At 38.2% G+C, this 21,384-nt stretch overlaps 1 protein-coding gene across 1 annotated transcript in view; it reads left to right on the forward strand.

Moving 5' to 3' along the window:
• Nucleotides 1–21,384, forward strand: part of LOC150075012 (growth arrest-specific protein 2-like) — a 195,578-nt gene that overhangs the window by 130,282 nt on the left and 43,912 nt on the right. The window contains exon 4 of the mRNA XM_090388717.1: nucleotides 10,644–10,785. Within this exon, the coding sequence (XP_090244843.1) occupies nucleotides 10,644–10,785 (142 nt within the window). The remainder of the gene's footprint in view (nucleotides 1–10,643; nucleotides 10,786–21,384) is intronic.

The following is a 21,384-nucleotide window of genomic DNA, read 5'->3' on the forward strand; positions in this document are numbered from 1 at the left end:
AAAGGGTGCAAGAATATTTGCTGATGCTATCGAGGCATTGTTAGGTGGGTCGGAATACTGCTAGCTTGTGGGGAGACAAAGACGAATAGATTAACAGTAGCCACTGGCAGAGGTGAAAGAGATTCTTGCACTGCTTCTATTGGAATGAGCAGAAGCCTGAAAAACAAGATGCAGGATATTTCAGAGACTGCTGGGAGTCATTGCGGTACAAGTAAACACATGGGTTGTGTTAGGGTAGCTAAGAATAGAAATAGGTGTATGTATAGTTGCGTGTACGCCAATGCTAGGAGTTTAGTAAATGAATTTGATGAATTTGAGGTATTGCTCAAAACATCAAAGGCAGATATTGTTGTGATATCAGAGATGTGGTGTCACACAGATATAAGGAATGAAGAACTGGAATTTGGGGAGTACAACGTCTACAGAAAGGATAGACAGGATAGGAAGGGAGGAGGGGTTATGCTATTAGTTAAGAAACACATAAAATCCAAGGAAGTGAAGCCAGTCGACATCGCTTGACAGTGCAGTGTCGAGTCAGTTTGGTGTGACATAAGCATTGGGAGATCAAAATTGAGAGTAGGAGTGTGCTATAGGCCTGGTGACTCTGATGAGTGTAATAAGGGGCTGTACAGGGAAATAGAGTGGGCCAGTAAATCAGAGAGTCTTATAATGGGAGATTTTAATTTCCCAGATATTGACTGGAATTTGGGGGCTGGTCACTCACACACTAGCAAGGCTTTTGTGGATTTATTGTATGATTGTTTTCTACATCAGCATGTTCGGAAGGCAACTAGAGGGAGGAATACTCTTGATTTGATTATCAGCAGTGATTCTTCATGCATTAAGAATCTGCAGATAAATGAACCATTAGGTGGCAGTGATCACAGTGTGCTGAAGTGGGATTTACTCAAAGAGGTAACTACCATTAGGGGTAAAGGGAAGGGTTATTGCTTTCGTAAAGGCGACTACGATGGACTGAGACAGTATTTAAATTCTATACATTGGGACCAACTGATGATGTTACCAACAGCAAATGCAAAATTGGAAGCATTCAAAGAACTTATCTTGGAAGCTACTAGGCTTTACATACCAACTAAGAAATATTGTTCAAGGTTTAGGCCTAAATGGATGTCAGATGAACTAATGAGGCATATGGCAGAGAAGAAACATGCATGGGATACATACAAATTAACACATAACACAGAAGCCTATGATAGATACAAGTTGATCTGTAACCAAGTTACCAATTAGGTTATGCAGGCGAAGGCAGATTACAAGAAATCTTTGGCAAGGGATGCAAAGAAAAACAGCAAAGAGTTCTTTACTTATGTAAACTCTAGAAGGAAGGGGATGAATCAGATTGGTCCACTTGATATCGATGGGTCAACTGTTGATGATCCTGCTCAGGTAGCTAATATAGCTGCTTCTTGTACTATATATATGTACAAGAAGCACCTATACACAGCCTACATCGATTACTGCAAGGCCTTCGACTTTGTACCTCATAGCTGGCTAATTGAGACCCTGAAGATCTACAAGGTCAATCCAATAGAGACAAACTTCCTAGGAGCAACAATGATGAAATGGAGTACCACTATTAAGGTCAAGAACATCACAACCGGGCCAATTCCCATTAGAAGAGGAATCTTTCAGGAAGATGCTCTGAGCCCACTGTGGTTTTGTCTAACACTCAACCCGCTATCCACCATGCTTAACGGCAGCAAGTATGGATATAATCTCAAAGAAGGAAGAAAGAACCTGTACACCTTCACCCACCTGATATACATGGATGACATCAAGCTCTCTGCAGCAACCGAGAAGCAACTCCAGCAACTACTCCGGATCACCGAAGATTTCAGCAAGGACATCAGGATGGAATTTGGTCTAGACAAATGCAAGACCCATACACTGCACCAGGGAAAATTAGTTGGCTGCTGACTGGTAAAGAGTTTGAAGCTATGAGAGAAGGAGAGAGACCTACAAATATCAAGGGATGATGCAGGCTGAGCAGTTATAGCACAAGGAAATCAAGAAGTGCCTGACCAAAAAATATCGTCAGAGTCTCAGAAGCCTGCTGAAAGCAAAATTGAACAGAGGGAACACAGTTAAAGCTATAAACACCTATGCAGCTCCAGTACTAACATACATCTTCAGGGTCATAGATTGGACTAACACCGAACTAGAAGATATTATGCGAAAGACAAGGACAATGATGACCAAAAGCTGCCAACGCCACCCGAAGTCAGCAGTGGTGAGACTAACAATAGCTCGGAAAGAGGGAGGAAGGGGTCTGATAGACCTGATAAAGCAATGGAAAACAGTGATAGTTAACCTGAAGGATTACTTCAAGAACAACACAGCACCACTCCACCAGGCCATAAGGAAGATAAATAAGTGGTATACCCCACTCAACCTAAGCGAGGAACCCCCACCCACCCAGACGGCACAAGAAACAAAGTCAGAAAGATAGGCAAAGAAGACACTCAACGGCAGACACTACAATGACCTCCATCAAGATCATATTGATAACATTGCTTCCAATACATGACTCACAAGCGGGACGCTCTTCCCCGAGACTGAAGGATTCATGCTGGCCATCCAAGACCAAGTAATCTACACCAGAAACAATAGAAAATACATTGCAAAGGAGCCCGGAATGTCAGATGACACATGTCGACGATGCCACCTGGCCTCAGAAACGATCCAACGCATCACCGCGGGTTGCAAGGTGATCACCCCGACTGAGACAATCATAGACATGACTAGGTAGCTAGGATAATGCATCAGGAGCTAGGAGGCACCTCCGTAGCCAGGTGGGAAGGAGCAGCAGTGTGTAACACACTCTTCTTGATTAGACTGGGGTTCGATCCCGTCACCACCAAATACGGAGGATGCGGAAAGGTCAGGGAATGACCACTGCATATTCCCGGAGCAATATGGTCTTAGTTGCTAATGCTCCGAAAAACCAAATAACAAACAACAAACAAACATCAGAAGCTACCAAGGAAATACCAGTTGACCAAAGAGAGTGTATCATACTACAAGTACGAACCCCAGGCAGTACTAGAGACCCGAACCCACAAGCTGTACTGAGACCGCGCCATAATAATGGATAAGACCATCCTGCACAACAGACCGGTCATAACCCTTGTGGACAAGATGGAAAAGGCTACTTACCTGATTGACATAGCGGTGCAAAGCGCTAACAATGTCCAGAAAACCCATGAGGAGAAAATTAGGAAGTACACGAACCTGAGACGTAAAGTCAAGGAGATGTGGCATATGCAAGAAGTATCGACCATCCCGATCATCGTGTCAACCACCGGTATGGTGCCAAAGACTCTACATAGCAGCCTAGCAGGCAGCAATAGGTCTCCCAGAGAACACCTACAAGGAACTCCAGAAAGTCACAATCCTGAACACCTGTAGGATAGTTCGGGATTTCCTCGACCAACAGTAACACCAAATACAAAGGGTACTAGGAAAGTTTTGCAATATGACGCAACAATGAATCACAGGAAGCTGCTTGTTGCTGCATGTTGAGACATGTTCATACGTGCATAGTAGCCGCCGCGGCAAGTCGATGGGCTCAGTTATTCATTAGTAGTGAGAGTGTAAAGTGCATGCGATGGCATCGTGGTCACGAAATGAGATAAGGACAGTTTTGTGGTATAATTTCGTGCGTGGTTTAACCATAGACCAGTGCTTAGAAGAAATGACTCTTGCACTAGATGATGATTGTCCACATCGTACAACGATATTCAGGTGGTATAGAGAATTCCAAAGGGGAAATTTCACTCTGGAGGATTCTGAGAGGCCGGGAAGGCCACGAACGTCAGTTACGGAGGAAAACGTTACTGCTGTGAGGAAAATGCTTGACGAAAACAGGCGAGTGACCTACCAACAGATAGAGGATACTTTGGGCCTAAATGCACCAGCAATTCGTTCGATTCTGCAAGATCATTTGCACGTGAAGAAACTTTGTTCTCTCTGGGTGCCGAATCAACTGACTGAAGAGCAGATGACACGACGTGTGACTTGGTGCCGGGAGATGTTAAAAAATTTGATAAGGGACAATCTCGGTATGTGAACAACATCGTGACAGGTGACGAGACTTGGCTGTACTATTACAATCTGCCGACCAAGGCTCAAAACAAAGTTTGGGTCTTTGATGATGACGACACACCCGTAATTGTCAGACAATCCCGATCTGTAAAGAAGAAAATGATAGCTGTATTTTTCAAATCGAGTGGAATTGTGGAACGTGTCGTTTTGGACACGCAGAAGACAGTCACAGCTAAGTGGTATACTGAACAATGCCTGCCTAAAGTCATTGGATCTATGAAGAACCTGCGGCCAAAGTCAAGAATGGACACCTGGTACCTCCATCACGATAATGCTAAAGCTCACCGCGCCAAAGCCTGCACTGAATATTTGACCACGACAGGACTGAAACTTCTCGAGCACCCTCCCTACAGTCCAGACCTTGATCCCTGCGATTTTGCACTGTTCCCGCATGTGAAAATGAAGCTAAAAGGGAGGCGGTTTTCCAGTGATGAGGACCTTCTACGGGCTTGGGACAATGAGTTTGCTTTACTCCCTAGTGAAACTTGGCAGAACTGGTTTAAAGATTGGTTTCGGAGGATGGAGAGGTGTATTGAATGTAGAGGAAATTACTTTGAAAAAATTAAATAAACAAAGCTGTATTGCAAAACTTTCCTAGTACCCTTTGTATTACAACCACCCTGTGTACTTGGTAGCAGTACCCATCACGGAGTGGAATCCCCCAATCAGGGAGAAATAATATAAGAGCAACAACAATAATAATAATATAGTAAGCACCAGTCATTGTGATCATGTTTGCAAATCGAATTTTAATTTTATTAAATGCTGATTCTAATAAGCAAAAATAGGAGGAATATTATTCACAAGCTATAAAAGTAAAGATATAAAGCACAAATTTGCACTTTATTACCTTACCAATTAAAAAAATTAAATGATGCATGAAAATTGAAAGAATATTTACCACAGGTTAGCAAAATAAAAATAAATTTACACTTAGCTTAATTAATACTGTAATGTACATATTAACTAATCTATATTTCTGTTCACTGAATTTTTTTTTTTTTTTTGGGCTGTAAAATTTAAAACAGTGAAAAAGATAAGCAATCAACGACAAAGAACATGGCACACACGAATTGCAACTAACGCAATATGTGCAAGTGAGATACAGAGTAACAAGTTTATAAATTTAAAATATAGGAATAGGAATAGTTGGTGACTCTATTGTCAGGGAAACGGAGAACATGCTTTGTAAAAAGGATAGGTGGAACAGGACCAGGGTATGTCTGCCAGGGGCAAAGGTTGATGATGTTGTAGAGCGGATATCATTTGTTAAGGGCACAAAAGGTGATAGAGTTGTACACGTTGGCACTAATGATATCAAGAGTAGGAGACCGGCAGAATTACTTAACAAGCACAGGTCACTGTTGAAAAAAAGCCGTGAATTAGGGTTGAATTTGAAAGTGTCTGCAATTCTGCCCAGACACGATAGGAGGGAGTATATGATGAGAGCCATGTTGATCAATTCGGCCCTGGAAAGATTGTGCAAGGCTCAAGGGGTAGAATTTTTTTCAGCCTGGACTGTACTTGTTAACAGGAGAGACTGCTTCTACAGAAATGGGATACACTTAAATAGAAAGGGTGCAAGAATATTTGCTGATGCTATCGAGGCAGTGTTAGGCCGGTTGGAAAACTGCTAGCTTGGGGGGGAGACAAAGACTAATAGATTAACAGTAGCCACTGGCAGAGGTGAAAGAGATTCTTGCACTGCTTCTATTGGAATGAGCAGAAGCCTGAAAAACAAGATGCAGGATATTTCAGAGACTGCTGGGAGTCACTGCGGTACAAGTAAACACATGGGTTGTGTTAGGGTAGCTAAGAATAGAAACAGGTGCATGTATACTTGTATGTACACCAATGCTAGGAGTTTAGTAAATAAATTTGATGAATTTGAGGTATTGCTCAAAACATCAAAGGCAGATACTGTTGGAATATCAGAGACGTGGTGTCACACAGATATAAGGAATGCAGAACTGGAATTTGGGGAGTACAACGTCTACAGAAAGGATACACAGGATAGGAAGGGAGGAGGGGTTATTCTATTAGTTAAGAAACACATAAAATCCAAGGAAGTGAAGCCAGTCGGCATCGCTGGACAGTGCAGTGTCGAGTCAGTTTGGTGTGACAAGCATTGGGAGATCAAAATTGAGAGTAGGAGTGTGCTATAGGCTTAATGACTCTGATGAGTATAATAAGAAACTGTACAGGGAAATAGAGTGGGCCAGTAAATCAGAGAGTCTTATAATGGAGGATTTTAATTTCTCAGATATTGACTGGAATTTGGCAGCTGGTCACTCACACACTAGCAAGGCTTTTGTGGATATTTTGGATGATTCTTTTCTACATCAGCATGTTCGGAAGGTTTTGATGCTTTGAGCAAACTAAAGGGAGTAATACTGTTGATTTGATTATCAGTAGTGATTCTTCATGCATTAAGAATCACTACTGATAACAGTGATCACAGTGTGCTGAAGTGGGATTTACTCAAAGAGGTAACTGCTATCAGGGGTAAAGGGAAGGGTTATTGCTTTCGTAAAGGCGACTACAATGGACTGAGACAGTACTTAAATTGAGGGACCAACTGATGATGTTACCAACAGCAAATGCAAAATGGGAAGCATTCAAAGAACTTATCTTGGAAGCTACTAGGCTTTACATACCAACTAAGAAATATTGTTCAAGGTTTAGGCCTAAATGGATGTCAGATGAACTAATGAGACATATGACAGAGAAGAAAAATGCATGGGATACATACAAATTAACACGTGACACAGAAGCCTATGATAGATAAAAATTGATCTGTAACCAAGTTACAAAGGAGGTTAGGCAAGCGAAGGCAGATTACAAGAAATCTTTGGCAAGGGATGCAAAGAAAAACAGCAAAGAGTTCTTTACTTATGTAAACTCTAGAAGGAAGGGGATGAATCATATTGGTCCACTTGATATCGATGGGTCAACTGTTGATGATCCTGCTCAGGTAGCTAATAAACTAAATGAATATTTTGCATCGACATTCACACATGAGGAGTTATTCAGCGAGGGGAATGCCAGAGGTGTATACAACTCTGGCAGTAAGCTAGAGAATCTTGTAATGACTGAGAGTAAAGTGGAGGAGAAATTGTTGAAGATAAACAAAAGAAAGGCCAGGGGTGGATGGGATCTATCCAGTTATATTAAAGGAGGCAGCAGAGGAAGTAAGCAAACCCTTAGCCATAATTATGAGAGCTTCCTTGGACTCAGGGGACGTACCCACAGACTGGAGATGTGCAAATGTGACCCCAATTTACAAAGGAGGGTCAAAGGCTGACACAAGTAATTATAGACCTGTGAGTTTAATTTCTGTTCCAGGCAAATTAATGGAGGCACTGGTTAAAGAAGCACTGCAGGATCATCTAGACAAGACTTCAGTTATAGTTCGGACACAGCATGGTTTTGTTAAGGGGAAGTCTTGCCTGTCCAATTTGATTGGATACTATGATGCAGTCACAAAAGAACTGGATGCAGGGAATAACTTTGATATTATATACTGGATCTTAGAAAGACTTTTGATACTGTTGCAAATGGAAGACTGCTGCACAAATTGGAGCAGTGTGGCATTGGAGGAAAATTGCTGCTATGGATAAAGGGATGGTTGAGGTGGAGAAGACAGAGAGTGGTAATCAATGGACACTGCTCATCATGGACTAATGTTATTAGTGGAGTCCCCCAGGGTTCACTGTTGGTCCATTATTGTTTTCTGTATTTATAAATGATATTGATGATGGTATATCAAGCTTAATGTCCAAGTTTGCAGACAATAAAGGTTGGCAGGGTTGTCAAGGGCACTACTGACACTATGCCGCTGCAACAGGATCTGGAAAGGTTGAGCAGATGGGCTGAGAGGTGGCAAATGGAGTTTAACATTGACAAATGTAAAGTACTACATATGGGAAACAGCAACCCCAGAGCAACGTATCAACTCTGTGGTACTACACTGACAGTGGTAGAGAATGAAAGGGACCTGGGGGTGGTTGTGCAGGCAGATATGAAGTTGTCTGAGCAGTGCAGGCAGGCTGGAAGAGTAGCTCATGGTGTATTGTCAATGATATTCATGGTGTATTGTCAATGATATTCATGGTGTATTGTCAATGATATTCATGGTGTATTGTCAATGATATATAGGAATATTTCTAGCAGGGATAAGGAGGTGATTATTCCCTTGTATAAGGCAATGGTCAGGCCACACCTAGAGTACTGTATACAGGTCTGGAGGCCTAATTTCAAGAAGAATGTAGAGCTGCTGGAACGAGTACAGAGAAGGGCAACAAGATTAGTGAATGGAACAAAGGGGTGCTCTTACGAAGAAAGGCTTTTAAGTTTTGCAAATTGCAGTGTCTGGAGACTGGGCACCAGCGAGGTGATCTGAAAGAGGTGTATAAATCCTTGAATGGTTTGAGCATGCTCAATGCTGATGGGATTCATCCTCTTGCTCAGAATAATCACCTGAGATGGCATAAATTTAAATTGAGGAAAGACAGATGTAGGATAGATGTGCGGAAATTTGCCTTTAGCCAGCGTGTGGTTGTTTGGTGGAACAGACTTCCATCCCTTGTTGTGGAAGTTGATAGCCTAAATAAGTTTAAGGCTCAGCTGGTCAGGTATTTCGAACGAACAGTGGAAGTGGTTTTTTTTTTTTTTTTTTCTTTTTGGCTGATGCTGCATAAGCTTGCTTTCTTGCATCAAATGCCTCTACTAATGCTAATGCTAATGCTAAGGAGAAAAAAAAGGAGAATATTCTGAAAATTTTTTGTTTTTTTATGTTTGAAGATTTCATGGAAGGGGAAGCAAATTTCACCATAATAACGTAAAAACCCGCAGAATTCCAGCTATCAGTATTATCACAAATGTAGTAAGAATTTACTACCCATTTATAATAGATTGCATTAACAGAAAATCCCAATAAATCGGAAACTGTAATTGTTTTTATTGTTTTATGATAGTGACCTCCAGAAATGTGCTTTAGAAAAATATCACAAAGGCATTCAAAATTGATTCTTATAACCAAACATACAATAACGATGAAAGTGTAGTGCATTTTAATGATTTTAACTGTTTTTTTTTAAATTTGATGCTATAAAGTGGCGGATTCTACTAACCAGTGATTGTATTAACCAGTAGCTACTTATTTAACTTTATGATGTAGCTTCTGATTGTCTCCAACCAGACCATGTGGTCATTCCTCTCAATCAATAGCAGCATTTGTAAATGTGCTGGCCATGTGTTTTGTTTTTGCATCTTTTAGCTGAAGTGATATTTTTTGTGTTGTGATTATTTGACAGAAATTTACCTGTATTGAATTCGTATGCATACTACATTGTGTGAACTGATAATATGGCCCCTAAAGAGTGCAGTAAGAAGAAAATTTCAATTTCCAAGATGTTGGAACAAATTACAAAAAAAACAATGTGTTATTAGGTTCACATTATGATATTTTCACAATATGATGGTGTCTCTGGAATGGATTAATATCATAAAGTGGGGGTCCACTGTATGGTGGTTTTGCTATTTATCGTTCAATTTGAGAGGTCATGGTAAAGTTCTCTCATAGACTGGAGGGATTTCTAAAGGTTTCCTTAACTGACTGTTTAATTAAGCAATCTCATATGGACGGAGTAGGGTTTCTTCCTGTGAGCTACACTAGGTTTTTCAGTTCATAAGGACAGTATTGGGTTGGGGAAGGGGTTATGGAGGACTGTATTATCAATACACATGGAGCCAACATACTGCCACCAGTTTATTTCAACATGAAATCAGCCCACGAACACACACACACTTATACAGACATAATATTGCACAATCGCACAACATCACCTAGATCATCAGTGTGCCAGAAACCAGCAACGATAATTCAAAGGCCAGAATGATCAGTACCTATAAGGGAAACATAGATAGTGTTTATTATTCTTTATATTTGGCTGCTATAGTAAAAGCCTGGCTTCTTTGCACTGTATTGCTGCTATTAATACTAATAATACTTATCAAAATCATAATCCTCCATGAAAAAGTAGCACTGCAACATCCCAGTACTGTTGGCCATACTAACTCCTTTATCATCAGGAACACATCAGAATCCTAACTGACTTTTGTTGATAATAGGGATGAAGTCATGAATCTCATCCTTCCATATGATAAAAACATTTAGATAAAGATTTGTTTTCTTGGATAATAATATTGTACTTCAATTTAAATTATGATGGAATCAAGGATTTTCCCTCATTAACTAGTATCATTCATTCGCCATTTTATTTTTATCACACCACTTCAGAGTACCTCCTTCATTACATGGTATGAGAGTGAGATCAGAGTTATAGGGGTTTGTAAAAATAAGTATGTTTAAGGTGACAGAAAAGTAAAATGTTCTGTGAATATTGCCCTCAAATTTCAGATTTTACAATAACAATGATGCTTTATCATTATGCTGTGAATCTCTAAAATAATAAGACTATTATATATATATATTTTTTTTTTATTTAAATTTACAGCCTGTGTCATCAATCAAGTTCAAATGTTGGGAGAATGCTAGGCCAGAATCATTTTATGCTCGTGATAATGCAGAAAATTTTATCAAATGGTGTCGAAGATTTGGGATCAATGAAGCTGTAATATTTGAATCTGATGATTTAGGTAAGCTAAATGTTCAGTTTATGTTATTTAAATGTTACAGTTTAAGATTTTGTTAATCTAAAACATTATATCAAAAGTGTGTTAAAACAAAGTAGTCAGTTTTCACAGATTTCTGTAGTTGTGTTTATTATATCTATATTGTTTATGTTTATGATTTCTATATACAGTAGAGTATCAATAATCCAAACTAATTGGGACCGGGGAGAGTTTGGATTTTCAATTTACCAAAAATACTGTTCTGGAGACTAAACAAAAAAAAAAAAGTTAAGTAAGTTTAGAAATAAAAACACTAAGTTGTACTTATGTATTTTTATTCATAGGTAACAAAATAAATAGAATTTTCGGCCACAATAACACATATGTATAGGCCTTTAACAAAATAATTACTGATTTTTTGCTGCACCATTTTCGAACTTTGTTTTTTTTATTGTCAGATCTCTCACTCTTTTCAGTTTTGAGTTGTACAGCATTCAGTTTGTTGATCATTTGTCAAGTCATCATTCAATTTATTTGTAGATTTTCACTTATCATTTAATTTTGTTAATTGGCAAGGTAATAAAAGTGTAAATTGGTGTTTTATATCTTAATTTTTATAGCCTGTGTTTAATATTTCTCCGATTTTTGCTTATTAGAATTGCCGTTTAATATCAAAATTGAATTCACAAACCCAGCACTTCCTGTAATTATTTTATGGTACCAGCATAAAAATAAATAAATGCTGGTTTGTTCAGGTTATTGATATTTTGAATTATTGATGTTCAGATTTTCGACGCTTTACTGTAGTTTGTTTTAAATTTGCACAAACATTAACTCCCCACCAGTTATGTTAGAAATAACAGTGTTTACAAAAATACTCTCTCTCTCTCTCTCTCTCCCCCCCATCTCCACAAAATGGAAAGTGTTTATGATGCTTGAGATTAGTATTAGTATTAATAGTGTCAAATGGTGCAAGAATGCAAGATTGTACAGCATCAGCCTTCTTCCTTAAAGGCAAACTTCCTCACATTTATTCTGCCTTCCTTAGTTTGAATTTATGCCTCCTATGTGTGTAGTCTGAGCAAGAGAAAGAATCCCATCAGCACTGAGTTCATTCAAGCCAATTTAAGCTTCAAACACTTCTGTTTGATCGTCTTGCAAGTGCTTAGTCTCTAGTTGTGGCAGTTTGCAGAAGTGAAGCCTTTTTTGGTAAGATCACCCCATTTTCCCCTCACCAATCTTGTTGCCTTTCTCTGTGCCTGTTCCAGCAGCTCTACATCCGTTCTAAAATGAGCCCTCCAGAACTGTATGCTATTTGGTTTTTGGTTTTTAGGAGCATTAGCAACTAAGGCCATATTGCTCGGGGATATGCGGTGGTCATTCCCTGACCTTTCCACATTCTCCGTATTTGGTGGTGACGGGCTCGAACCCCGGTCTAATCAAGAAGCGTGTGCTACGCACTGCTGCTCCTTCCCACCTGGCTACGGAGGTGCCAGCAGAACTGTATGCAGTACTCAAGATGTGTCCTTATACAATGGGATAATCACCTCCTTTCCCTGCTAACAAAATTCATGTATATCATTGACAAAACCTTCATGAGCTGCCCTGATAGCGTGAGTGTAGTACCACACAATTAGTACCTTACTCCGGGGTACTGCAATCCTCTGCAATACCCTCGCATTTGTCAATGTTAAACTTCAATTGCCATTTCTCAGCCCATCATCATCTGCCTAATTTTTCTCGATCTTGTTGTAGCAGCATGCCTTCATTGCTGTCATTAACTGCCCTTCCAATCATATGCAAACTTAGACATTAAACCTGATATACCCTCATTAAGAAATACAGTAATACCCCGAAGTTACGCGATAGGTGGGTCCGACGAAAATCGCGTAAGTCGGGGTACAACTTTGCATATAAATACATATAAATTTTGCTTAATTGGGACCAAGAACTAACAAAAACACTAGTTTAGAAGAAAAATATTAATAAAATTGCAGTTCTTTATACATATTAATACAAAATATGTATTAAAAAAACAAATGACTTACGTTAAAAAGTTATTTCGATGTCGATGGCTTCATAAAATCTAACAAATTCGTCTGACGACATAGCGCGTTCCTTTTTTTCACGCAGAATTTCTTCGTAGCAAGCTAATAATTTTTTTATTCCTTGCTTTGTAGCTATAACGCGTTCTTCGTTGGAGTCTATGTTTTCTAAAATTTTTAAGCCCTTTACAATTGAGATCTTTTCAATTTTCAACCTGCCAAGTTTGCAATTGTCATGTGCTTTTCGCCGTTGCTTCATTTAGGCCTGTAGCACGTGCAATATCACATGGTCTTTCATTTCGCTCAAAGCGTTTCACAATTTCATATTTTTTCTCTATCGACAGAGGCGGACTGGCCATAAGCCTTACCGGGGAAACCCCGGTGGGCCAGTGTGATTTTGGCCATAAACCATAGTGCGAGGCCACTATAAATTTTCCCGGGTAAGAATTTTTGATCCAGTCCGCCTCTGTTTATCGATAATTGCTTTTCTTTTTCTCTCTGAATCTGCAGTGTCTTCACCAGGACGCTTCCTTTTCACACCTTTTAATTAAGTATTTTACTCATTTTTAGGGAATAAAGCACAATTACAAAACGAGGAGCATGCTTGATACGCATAAACAAAGCTGCGCGCATGTAGCAACTGAATAAACAACACCATAAAGGCAGAGATACACTATTAACACCTCACATTTCTAGGGGTTACTACCATAAAACAATAAAAATCCAGTTGCATTTCTGCTAGTGAAATCTGTTATAAACTGGTAGTAAACTCGATCTAATTGCATTTGCGATTATACCGATAGCTGGAAATGTGTGGGTTTTTACGTTATTATGGTGAAATGTGTTTCCCCTTCACTGATATAAAAAACATAAAAGCAGCAAAGTTTAATTTTGTTCATCTTTCGCTCTCAATCTCCGCCGTCGAACCGGATATCGATAACATATGAAAAACGACCTTGAAGATAGTGGGCGGCAGCGTTGCCAAACGAAAAAATCAAGAACCGCGTAACTCCGAGTTCGCGTAAGTCGGGGTAGCGTAAGTCGGGGTATTACTGTACAGAAAATGAAAATGAGCCTGGCACCAAATCCTATGGACTGCATTAATAACAACTGTCCATGAAGAGCAATATCCATTGATAACCACTCCCTGTCTTCTCCCACTCAAGGCCTTATACACCTCAATCAGATCACCTTGCAGGTGCCTAGTCTCCGGCCACTGCAATTTGCAGAACTTAAGCCTTTCTTTAATGTCCTTCCTAAAATCTTCTACGTCCTTCCTAAAATGAGGCCTCCAGACCCTGTATGCAGTATGCAAGGTGCGGACTGACCATTGCCTTATACAAAGGAATAATCACCTCCTTTTTCCTACTAGCAAAATTACTGCATATCATTGATAATACCCTGTGACCTACTCTGGCAGCCGGTCTGCCTTGCTCAGAAAACTTCATATCTGACTGCACAATTCACTCCCAGGATTTTTTCATTTTCTATCACCCTAAGTATAGTACCACACAGTTCGTACGTTCCTATGGGGTTACTTCTGACTATATGCAGTACTTTTCATTTGTCAATGTGAAATTTCAGTCGTCACTTCTCAGCCCATCTGTCCAAATTTTCTAGATCCCGTTGCAGTAGCACACTGCCATTACTGTCATTAACAACCCTGCCAACCTTTGTATCATCTGCAAACTTTGGCACTAACCCTGATATACCTTTATCAATATCATTGATAAATATAAAAAACAACAATGTGCCCAACATGAACCCGGTGGGACTCCACTAATAACATTAGTCCACGAAGAGCAGCGTCCATTGATTACCACTCTCTGTCTTCTCCCACTCAACAAACTTTTATGCATTGTAGCAACTTACCCTTAATACCATACTGCTACAATTTGTACAGTAATCTTCCATGCGTAACATTGTCAAAAGCTTTCCTGAAATCCAAGTATATGATATCAAAATTATTTTTTGCATCTAGTTCCTTTTTGTAACCACATCATAGTATCCAATCAATTTGTCAGACAAGGCTTTCCCTTAACAAACCAATGCTGCATCTGAATTATTGCTGCAGTTTTGTATAGATGATCCTGCAATGCATTTTTAACCAGTGACTCCATTATTTTCATAGTTTATTTAAAATAAAATAGCAATAGTAGTGATAGTAATAGGAATAGAAGCATGTGATGCAAGAAAGCATGAATTTATGCCCCCTGCCCAGTTAGTTTAATTTCTTAACGGAAATTAAACTAACTGGTCTCTAATTACTCATGTCACCCTTAAATCCCCCCCCTTTGTGAATTGAGGATACATTTTCACAACTCCATTCCTTGGTGACTTCTCCTGAGACCAAGGATGCTCTCATAATTATGGCTATGGGTTTGCTTAGTTCCTTTGCCGCCTCCTTTAATATAACTGGACAAATCCCATCCACCCCAGGTGCCTTTCTTATGTTTAACTTCAACAATTTCTCCTCCACTTTGCTCCCATTACAAAATCATTAAGCACCATCTTACATTTCGATAAACTTCTGATATTTTCATCCCTTAATAACTCCTCATGTGTGAATGTAGATGCAAAATACTCATTCAGATTATCAGCTATCTGAGCAGGATCATCAACAGTCGAACCATCGATACAAGTGGACCAATCTGATTCATCCACTTCCTTTTAGAGTTTTTTATAAGTAAAGAAGTCCTTGCTCTTTTTGTTAGCATCCTTTGCCAAAGATTTATCGTAATCTGCCTTCGCTTGCCTAATCTCCTTTGTGACTTGATTACAGACTAGCTTATATATGCCATAGGCTTCTATGTTGCCTGATAATTTCTATGCATCCCATGCATTTTTCTTCTCTGCCACAAGTCTCATTAGTTCATCTGACTTCCATTTAGGCCTAAACCTTGAACAATATTTCTTAATCGGTATGAAAAGCCTAGTAGCTTCCACGATTAATTCCTTGAATGCTTCCCACTTAGAATTTGCTGTTGATAACATCATCAGTTGGTCCCACTGTAAAGAATTTAAAAGCTGTCTGAGACTACTGTAGCCACGTTTATGAAGCAAAAACCCTTCCTTTTACCCCTGATGGTAACTATATCTTTAAGTAAATCTCACATCAGTACACTGTGATCACAGCCACCTAGTGGTTCCTTTATCTGAATATTCTTAATGCATGAATAATCACTGCTGATTACCAGATTAAGAGTATTACTCTCTCTGGTTGCCTCTTGAACATGCTGCTGAAGAAAACAGAAGTCTCCTAGCTGATGTAGGACTGGTTTGCTCTGGTTGTATAATCATTGCAGCTTTTAAAAAAAAAATGGCCAATTAACCTTTGGTGAGGCCATCTGCTTGCAAGTAGTGCAATAATAAGACCAGTTTCTTTTGATGTGGAAAATAGGACTATTTTGCCTGTTTTTGCAACCATCCTCTGTTGGCCAAAAATCAGATGAAAGGACAAGTTAATCTTGCAAATATCTTATTTCTCTGAGGTCATATAACTTTACCTGTATGGACTCAGAGGAAGCCTTACCCTATATGATAACTTTGAATTTCTCTCTTTTATTGCTATGTGTTATTCGGTAAACTTCATAAATTAGTATTATATACTCTTACAAATTACAGCTATCTGGCTGGTCATATATCACTTGTTTGAGCTGGTGACTAGTTTGATGTCACTTATGAGCAGCTGAGAGCAAAGAGACAGAAAATGCCTAGCAAGGGTACAGCTAGAAGAATGTATGCTTCATTCAATCTGTGGTTAATCTCTTTCACAAATATCGATTTATTGATGCACACAGACAATAGATTTAATTCCATAAAACCAAGTTTTTTTTTTTTTTTTTTTTTTGCCACCATTAAGATTGCATATACCTACAAATTCATAAAGATTGCATATACCTCAAATTTAATTATTCCTTAAGAACAGTTAATTTTTTCCTCATTCTTTAGTGTGAAAGTATTTTTTTTTCTAAAGCTCATTTGATATTTTTTCTAATACTGCTAGGCATGCATAAAAACTGACATTACACAACAGTTACAGTACATCACAACATTCTTTGTTTGTTTATTGTCATTTGTTGCTTGTGTAATTTATATTTTTAACAACTACATCTATAATCCCCCCCCAGTTCATCATGCAGATACTGTGATTTTCCTTTAAGAAATTCTTTAGATATTTGATTTCTTATTCCTTCTAATTATAACATTTCACATGAATTCAGTTGCAGTATGGTATAGTATCTTTAGTATAGTATTCTCTCCCAGTCTGCATTATTAATGACTCATTGTTTCTAATGATGTTTTTGATCTATTTATTCAATGTAATGTCAAAATTAACAATAAAATATTATTAAAGTTTCACATTTTAACCATTCATATCTTTTTCTCCCAAAAAAGAAAACTGATTGGTATATAAAATTCAACAGCAGCTGCTGGTGAATTTGAATTTGATGTGCTTGTTAGCGGGGGGGGGGGGGGAGTTAACCTTTTCACCACTGAGTTCATTGAATGTGCATATGCTTCTTGTAGTCAGTTTTCATAGGGGTATTGACTCTGTTGATAAGAAAGTACAACCTTTTAGTCATTATAAATGTTTACAGATATAAATAAGTTCAGTTGTTAGTGCTTAATATTCATTGGAATGTGCTTCTCCAAACTGTTCAACTGCTAGATATACCTCTAAAATCCAGAAACTTTTAAAATCTGGCACCTTTCGATCCCCAAGGATGGCAGATTTTTAAAAGTTAATGTTATTAAACTTTCTTCAGATGTAAGTTCAGTATTATCAAGTTTTAGCTGTATTTTCATTAACTGATATTGATCTAAACTCATGGCCTGTTTAATAGCCCATAGAAAAAAACAGCACATAATACTATTTCCTATGATTATAAAAATACATTTTTCACTCTTCTATATGTCCTACTTCTCTGGCAGGGATGGTGACACAAGCATAGTATTAAGGGAAAATTGCTACAATGGGTAAAAGGATGGTTGAGTGGGAGAAGACAAAGAGTGGTTATCAATGGACACTGCTCTTTATGGACTAATGTTATTAGTGGAGTACCCCAAGGTTCGGTGTTGGGCCCTTGTTGTTTTCGGTATTTATCAATGATATTGATGAAGGTATATCAGGGTTAATGTCTAAGTTTGCAGACGATATGAAGGTTGGCAGGGTTGTTAATGACAGTAATGATAGTATGCTACTGCAACAGGATCTGGAGAATTTGAGCAGATGGACTGAGAGGTGGAAACTGAAGTTTAACATTGACAAATGTAATTGAAATATTGAGGTGAACTTCTCTTATTCTTTAACAAATGTAAGGTACTGCATATGGGTAGCAGTAATCCCAGAGTAATGTACCAACTGGGTGGTACTACACTCAGGGTAGTGGAGAATGAAAAGGACCTGGGGGTAATTGTTCAGTCAGAGATGAAGTTTTCTGAACAGTGCAAAAAGGCTGCAAGAGTAGCTCATGGTGTCTTGTCAGTGATATACAGGAATTTTGTTAGCAGGGATAAGGAGGTGATTGTCCCCTTGTATAAGGCAATGGTCAGGCCACACCTTGAGTACTGTATACAGGTCTGGAGGCCTCATTTCAGTAAAGATGTAGAGCTACTGGAATGAATACAGAGAAGGGCAACGAGATTGGTGAGTGGAACAAAAGGTTGGTGTTACCAAGTACAGTTCTGCAAATTGCAGCTTCTGGTGACTAGGCACCTGCAAGGTGATCTAATTGAGGTGTATAAGGCTTTGAATGTACTGAGCAAGCTCAATGCTAATAGGATTCTTCCTCTTACTCAGATTACTCACCTGAAAGGGCATAAATTCAAATTGAGGAAAGACAATTTTAGAATAGATGTGCAGAAATTTGCTTTTAGTCAGCAGGTGGTTGATAGTAGAAACAAACTTCCATCTGTCATAGTGGAGGTCAGCAACTTAAATAAGTTAGCATTAGCATTAGTTGAGGGATATGATGCAAGAAAGCAAGCTTATACATCAGCCAAAAAAAAAAAAAAAAAAATAGGCCTTGCCATTTTGCCCATCCAGTCACCCAAAATGTTTGTCTAATTTAGCCTTAAATTTCTTTAAGCTATCAACTTCCACGACAACAGATGAAAGTCTATTCCAACAATCAATTACCTGCTGGCTAAAGGCAAACTTCTGCACATCTGTTCTATCATTGTCTTTCTTCAATTTGAATCTATGCCCCCTCAGGTTCTTAGTCTGAGCAAGTGGAAATATCCCGTCAGAAAGTTCAAGGCAGAACTAGCCAAACATTTGGAGTCAATGAATGGGGAAGGGTGTTTTTTTTTTTTTTTTTGGCTGATGCTATATAATAAGCTTTGCTTTCTTGCATCATATGCCCTACTAATGGTAATGCTAAATAAATAAAACAGTTTCTCATGCTTATTTACAGTAATTTTTCACATACATGTGAAGCAGGGTGAAAGAGATTCATGTTTCAGTATCATTCACTACCCTGAATACTTATAAAAAACATTATTGGAATCCTATTGTCTCAAAATTTGATAATAGACATGTTGGACAGACAACTTGTGTAATTGAGACTCACTAATATTTCTAAATTCGGACAAATGCTAACTTATTGTGATTTTCTCTTATAGAGGATCTGCATCCTCATTTTGAATTTAAATCAATGCTTTGAACTTAAATCAAATAAAAATAGAATATTAATGTTATAGATATATTAAGTCAGGAATCTTATCTGAGATTTTTTCAGGAATAACTGCATCCAGGTATTCCTGTAATTAGAATAGATGGAAATAGTATTGAAAGACCTGCCTAAAATGAACCTTGTAACAAGACAAAGGAATGAAAGCAAGCTTTTATCCTAAATCCATGCATGGCAAATAATTGGAAGTATAAAGGGAGATAAATACCTGAAGTTTGACTGGGGCTTTTTGCTTATACCATCTTCAAAGGGGAAGTGAACATGTGTCGAAGGCCATATTTATAGCCCCTGCAGATTCCCTTGCAGTATTTCAAAAGCGTGTGGGGGGGGTTAAATAGGTGAAAGGAAGAGAAGGAGAATAGAAGGAAAATTCCCGCCTCCTTGTATTTCACTAATAGTTTGGGAATTTGCAAATTTAGAGATTTAGAACAGCTTAAAGGTTTTTGGAGGAAAGATATGAAAGTTTCCACTTGGAAATCTGAGTGCATGACTACCCTATGACATTAGTATACATGCATATATCAAATCTGTACATAAAATAACATTTTCCAGAGCTTATGAAATGAAGTTATGCAATAGCTAGGTGTTGGCAAGTGATGAGATTGCTTTTTAGCTTGTATTTCACATTGTTTTTATATCTAATGCGTACATATTAATTTTAAGAAATATGAAATAATGGCATCACCAAGCTTGTAAACGATGGCATTTTTCATTGTGACAAGGTACTGTATAATATAATATGCTAATGATATTTTAGTATTGTGAATGGTACTAAAATATTATTAGTATTGTTAGCAAAGATAAGATAATAATTGTCTTGAAAATGCTGAGAATGTATGCAGGCTGGGACTACTATTCCTATATGAAAAATTTCTGTGGTTTACTTAATATTCACAACAAAGTAAATCCTACTCAGCTGCTTCCTGTAGTTATAAATGGGGTAGTACAAGATAATTTCATTACATTTAATTGTCCCAACATGGCATTATTATGAAAATTACCACAAGAAACAGGTCATTTAGTGCTCCAGTTTAATTTTAAAAGAAAGTCCCCCCCCCCCAGACATTTCAAAAGCCCTCTCTTACTAGAGCATGTTTGTGGTAGAACCGATTCTCCATTATAAGCTGAGAATGCCAGATGCTTTCATCCAGGTTTGGAGCATTATTCAATTCAGTCTCATTATAAGGATTGTTTCCATCATTTGGACAACTGCATTTTTAAGATGATTCCTCCGTATTGTTTGAGTATTCTTTTATATATATATATATATATACAGCAATACCCCACGTAGCACTGATAATTAGTACCGAAACTGTTCCGTGTTATGTGAAACCGTGCTGATTGAGGTATAATTATAATGAGTTTTAATTGAATGCGTACCAGAGAAACAGTCTATAAACAAATTATAATAAATCTATAAACAATTTGCACTTGATAGCCAATTAAAAGGATTTGAAATAAAAAATATTGCAAAAATTTTATTCATGAAAAGGTAACATCATGAGAGATGAGAAAATAGCTTTATTGTTTATTTAGATATTTCATGAAGTCGTCTCTTCTTTTTCTCAGAGTATAAGTCTTTGTAGCATCGAATCCCGTCTTGTAAAATTGCCATTTTTTCATGCTATGTTCAACATCCGGATCTCCATTCATAATCACCTTGCAGGCTATGTTCTTCTGTTAAATTTTTTGGTGCCACGTCAGTGTTGTCCACTTCAGAATTGTTTTCCTTTTCTTCATATGCGGTTTTTTCATCAATTTCAAGGAGGGTTGCATTATCTAAGTCATTTGCATGTGAGTCAATGTAGTCACATACATTGGCAGTGTTCAAAATTTTCGAATCCCAAGTCTTTTCCGATCTTCACAATGCCTTCGGTAATTAT

Source organism: Mastigoproctus giganteus, chromosome 14 (assembly GCF_048544385.1).
Source record: "Mastigoproctus giganteus isolate SK-2022 chromosome 14, ASM4854438v1, whole genome shotgun sequence".
NCBI classification, from domain to species: Eukaryota; Metazoa; Arthropoda; class Arachnida; order Uropygi; family Thelyphonidae; genus Mastigoproctus; species Mastigoproctus giganteus.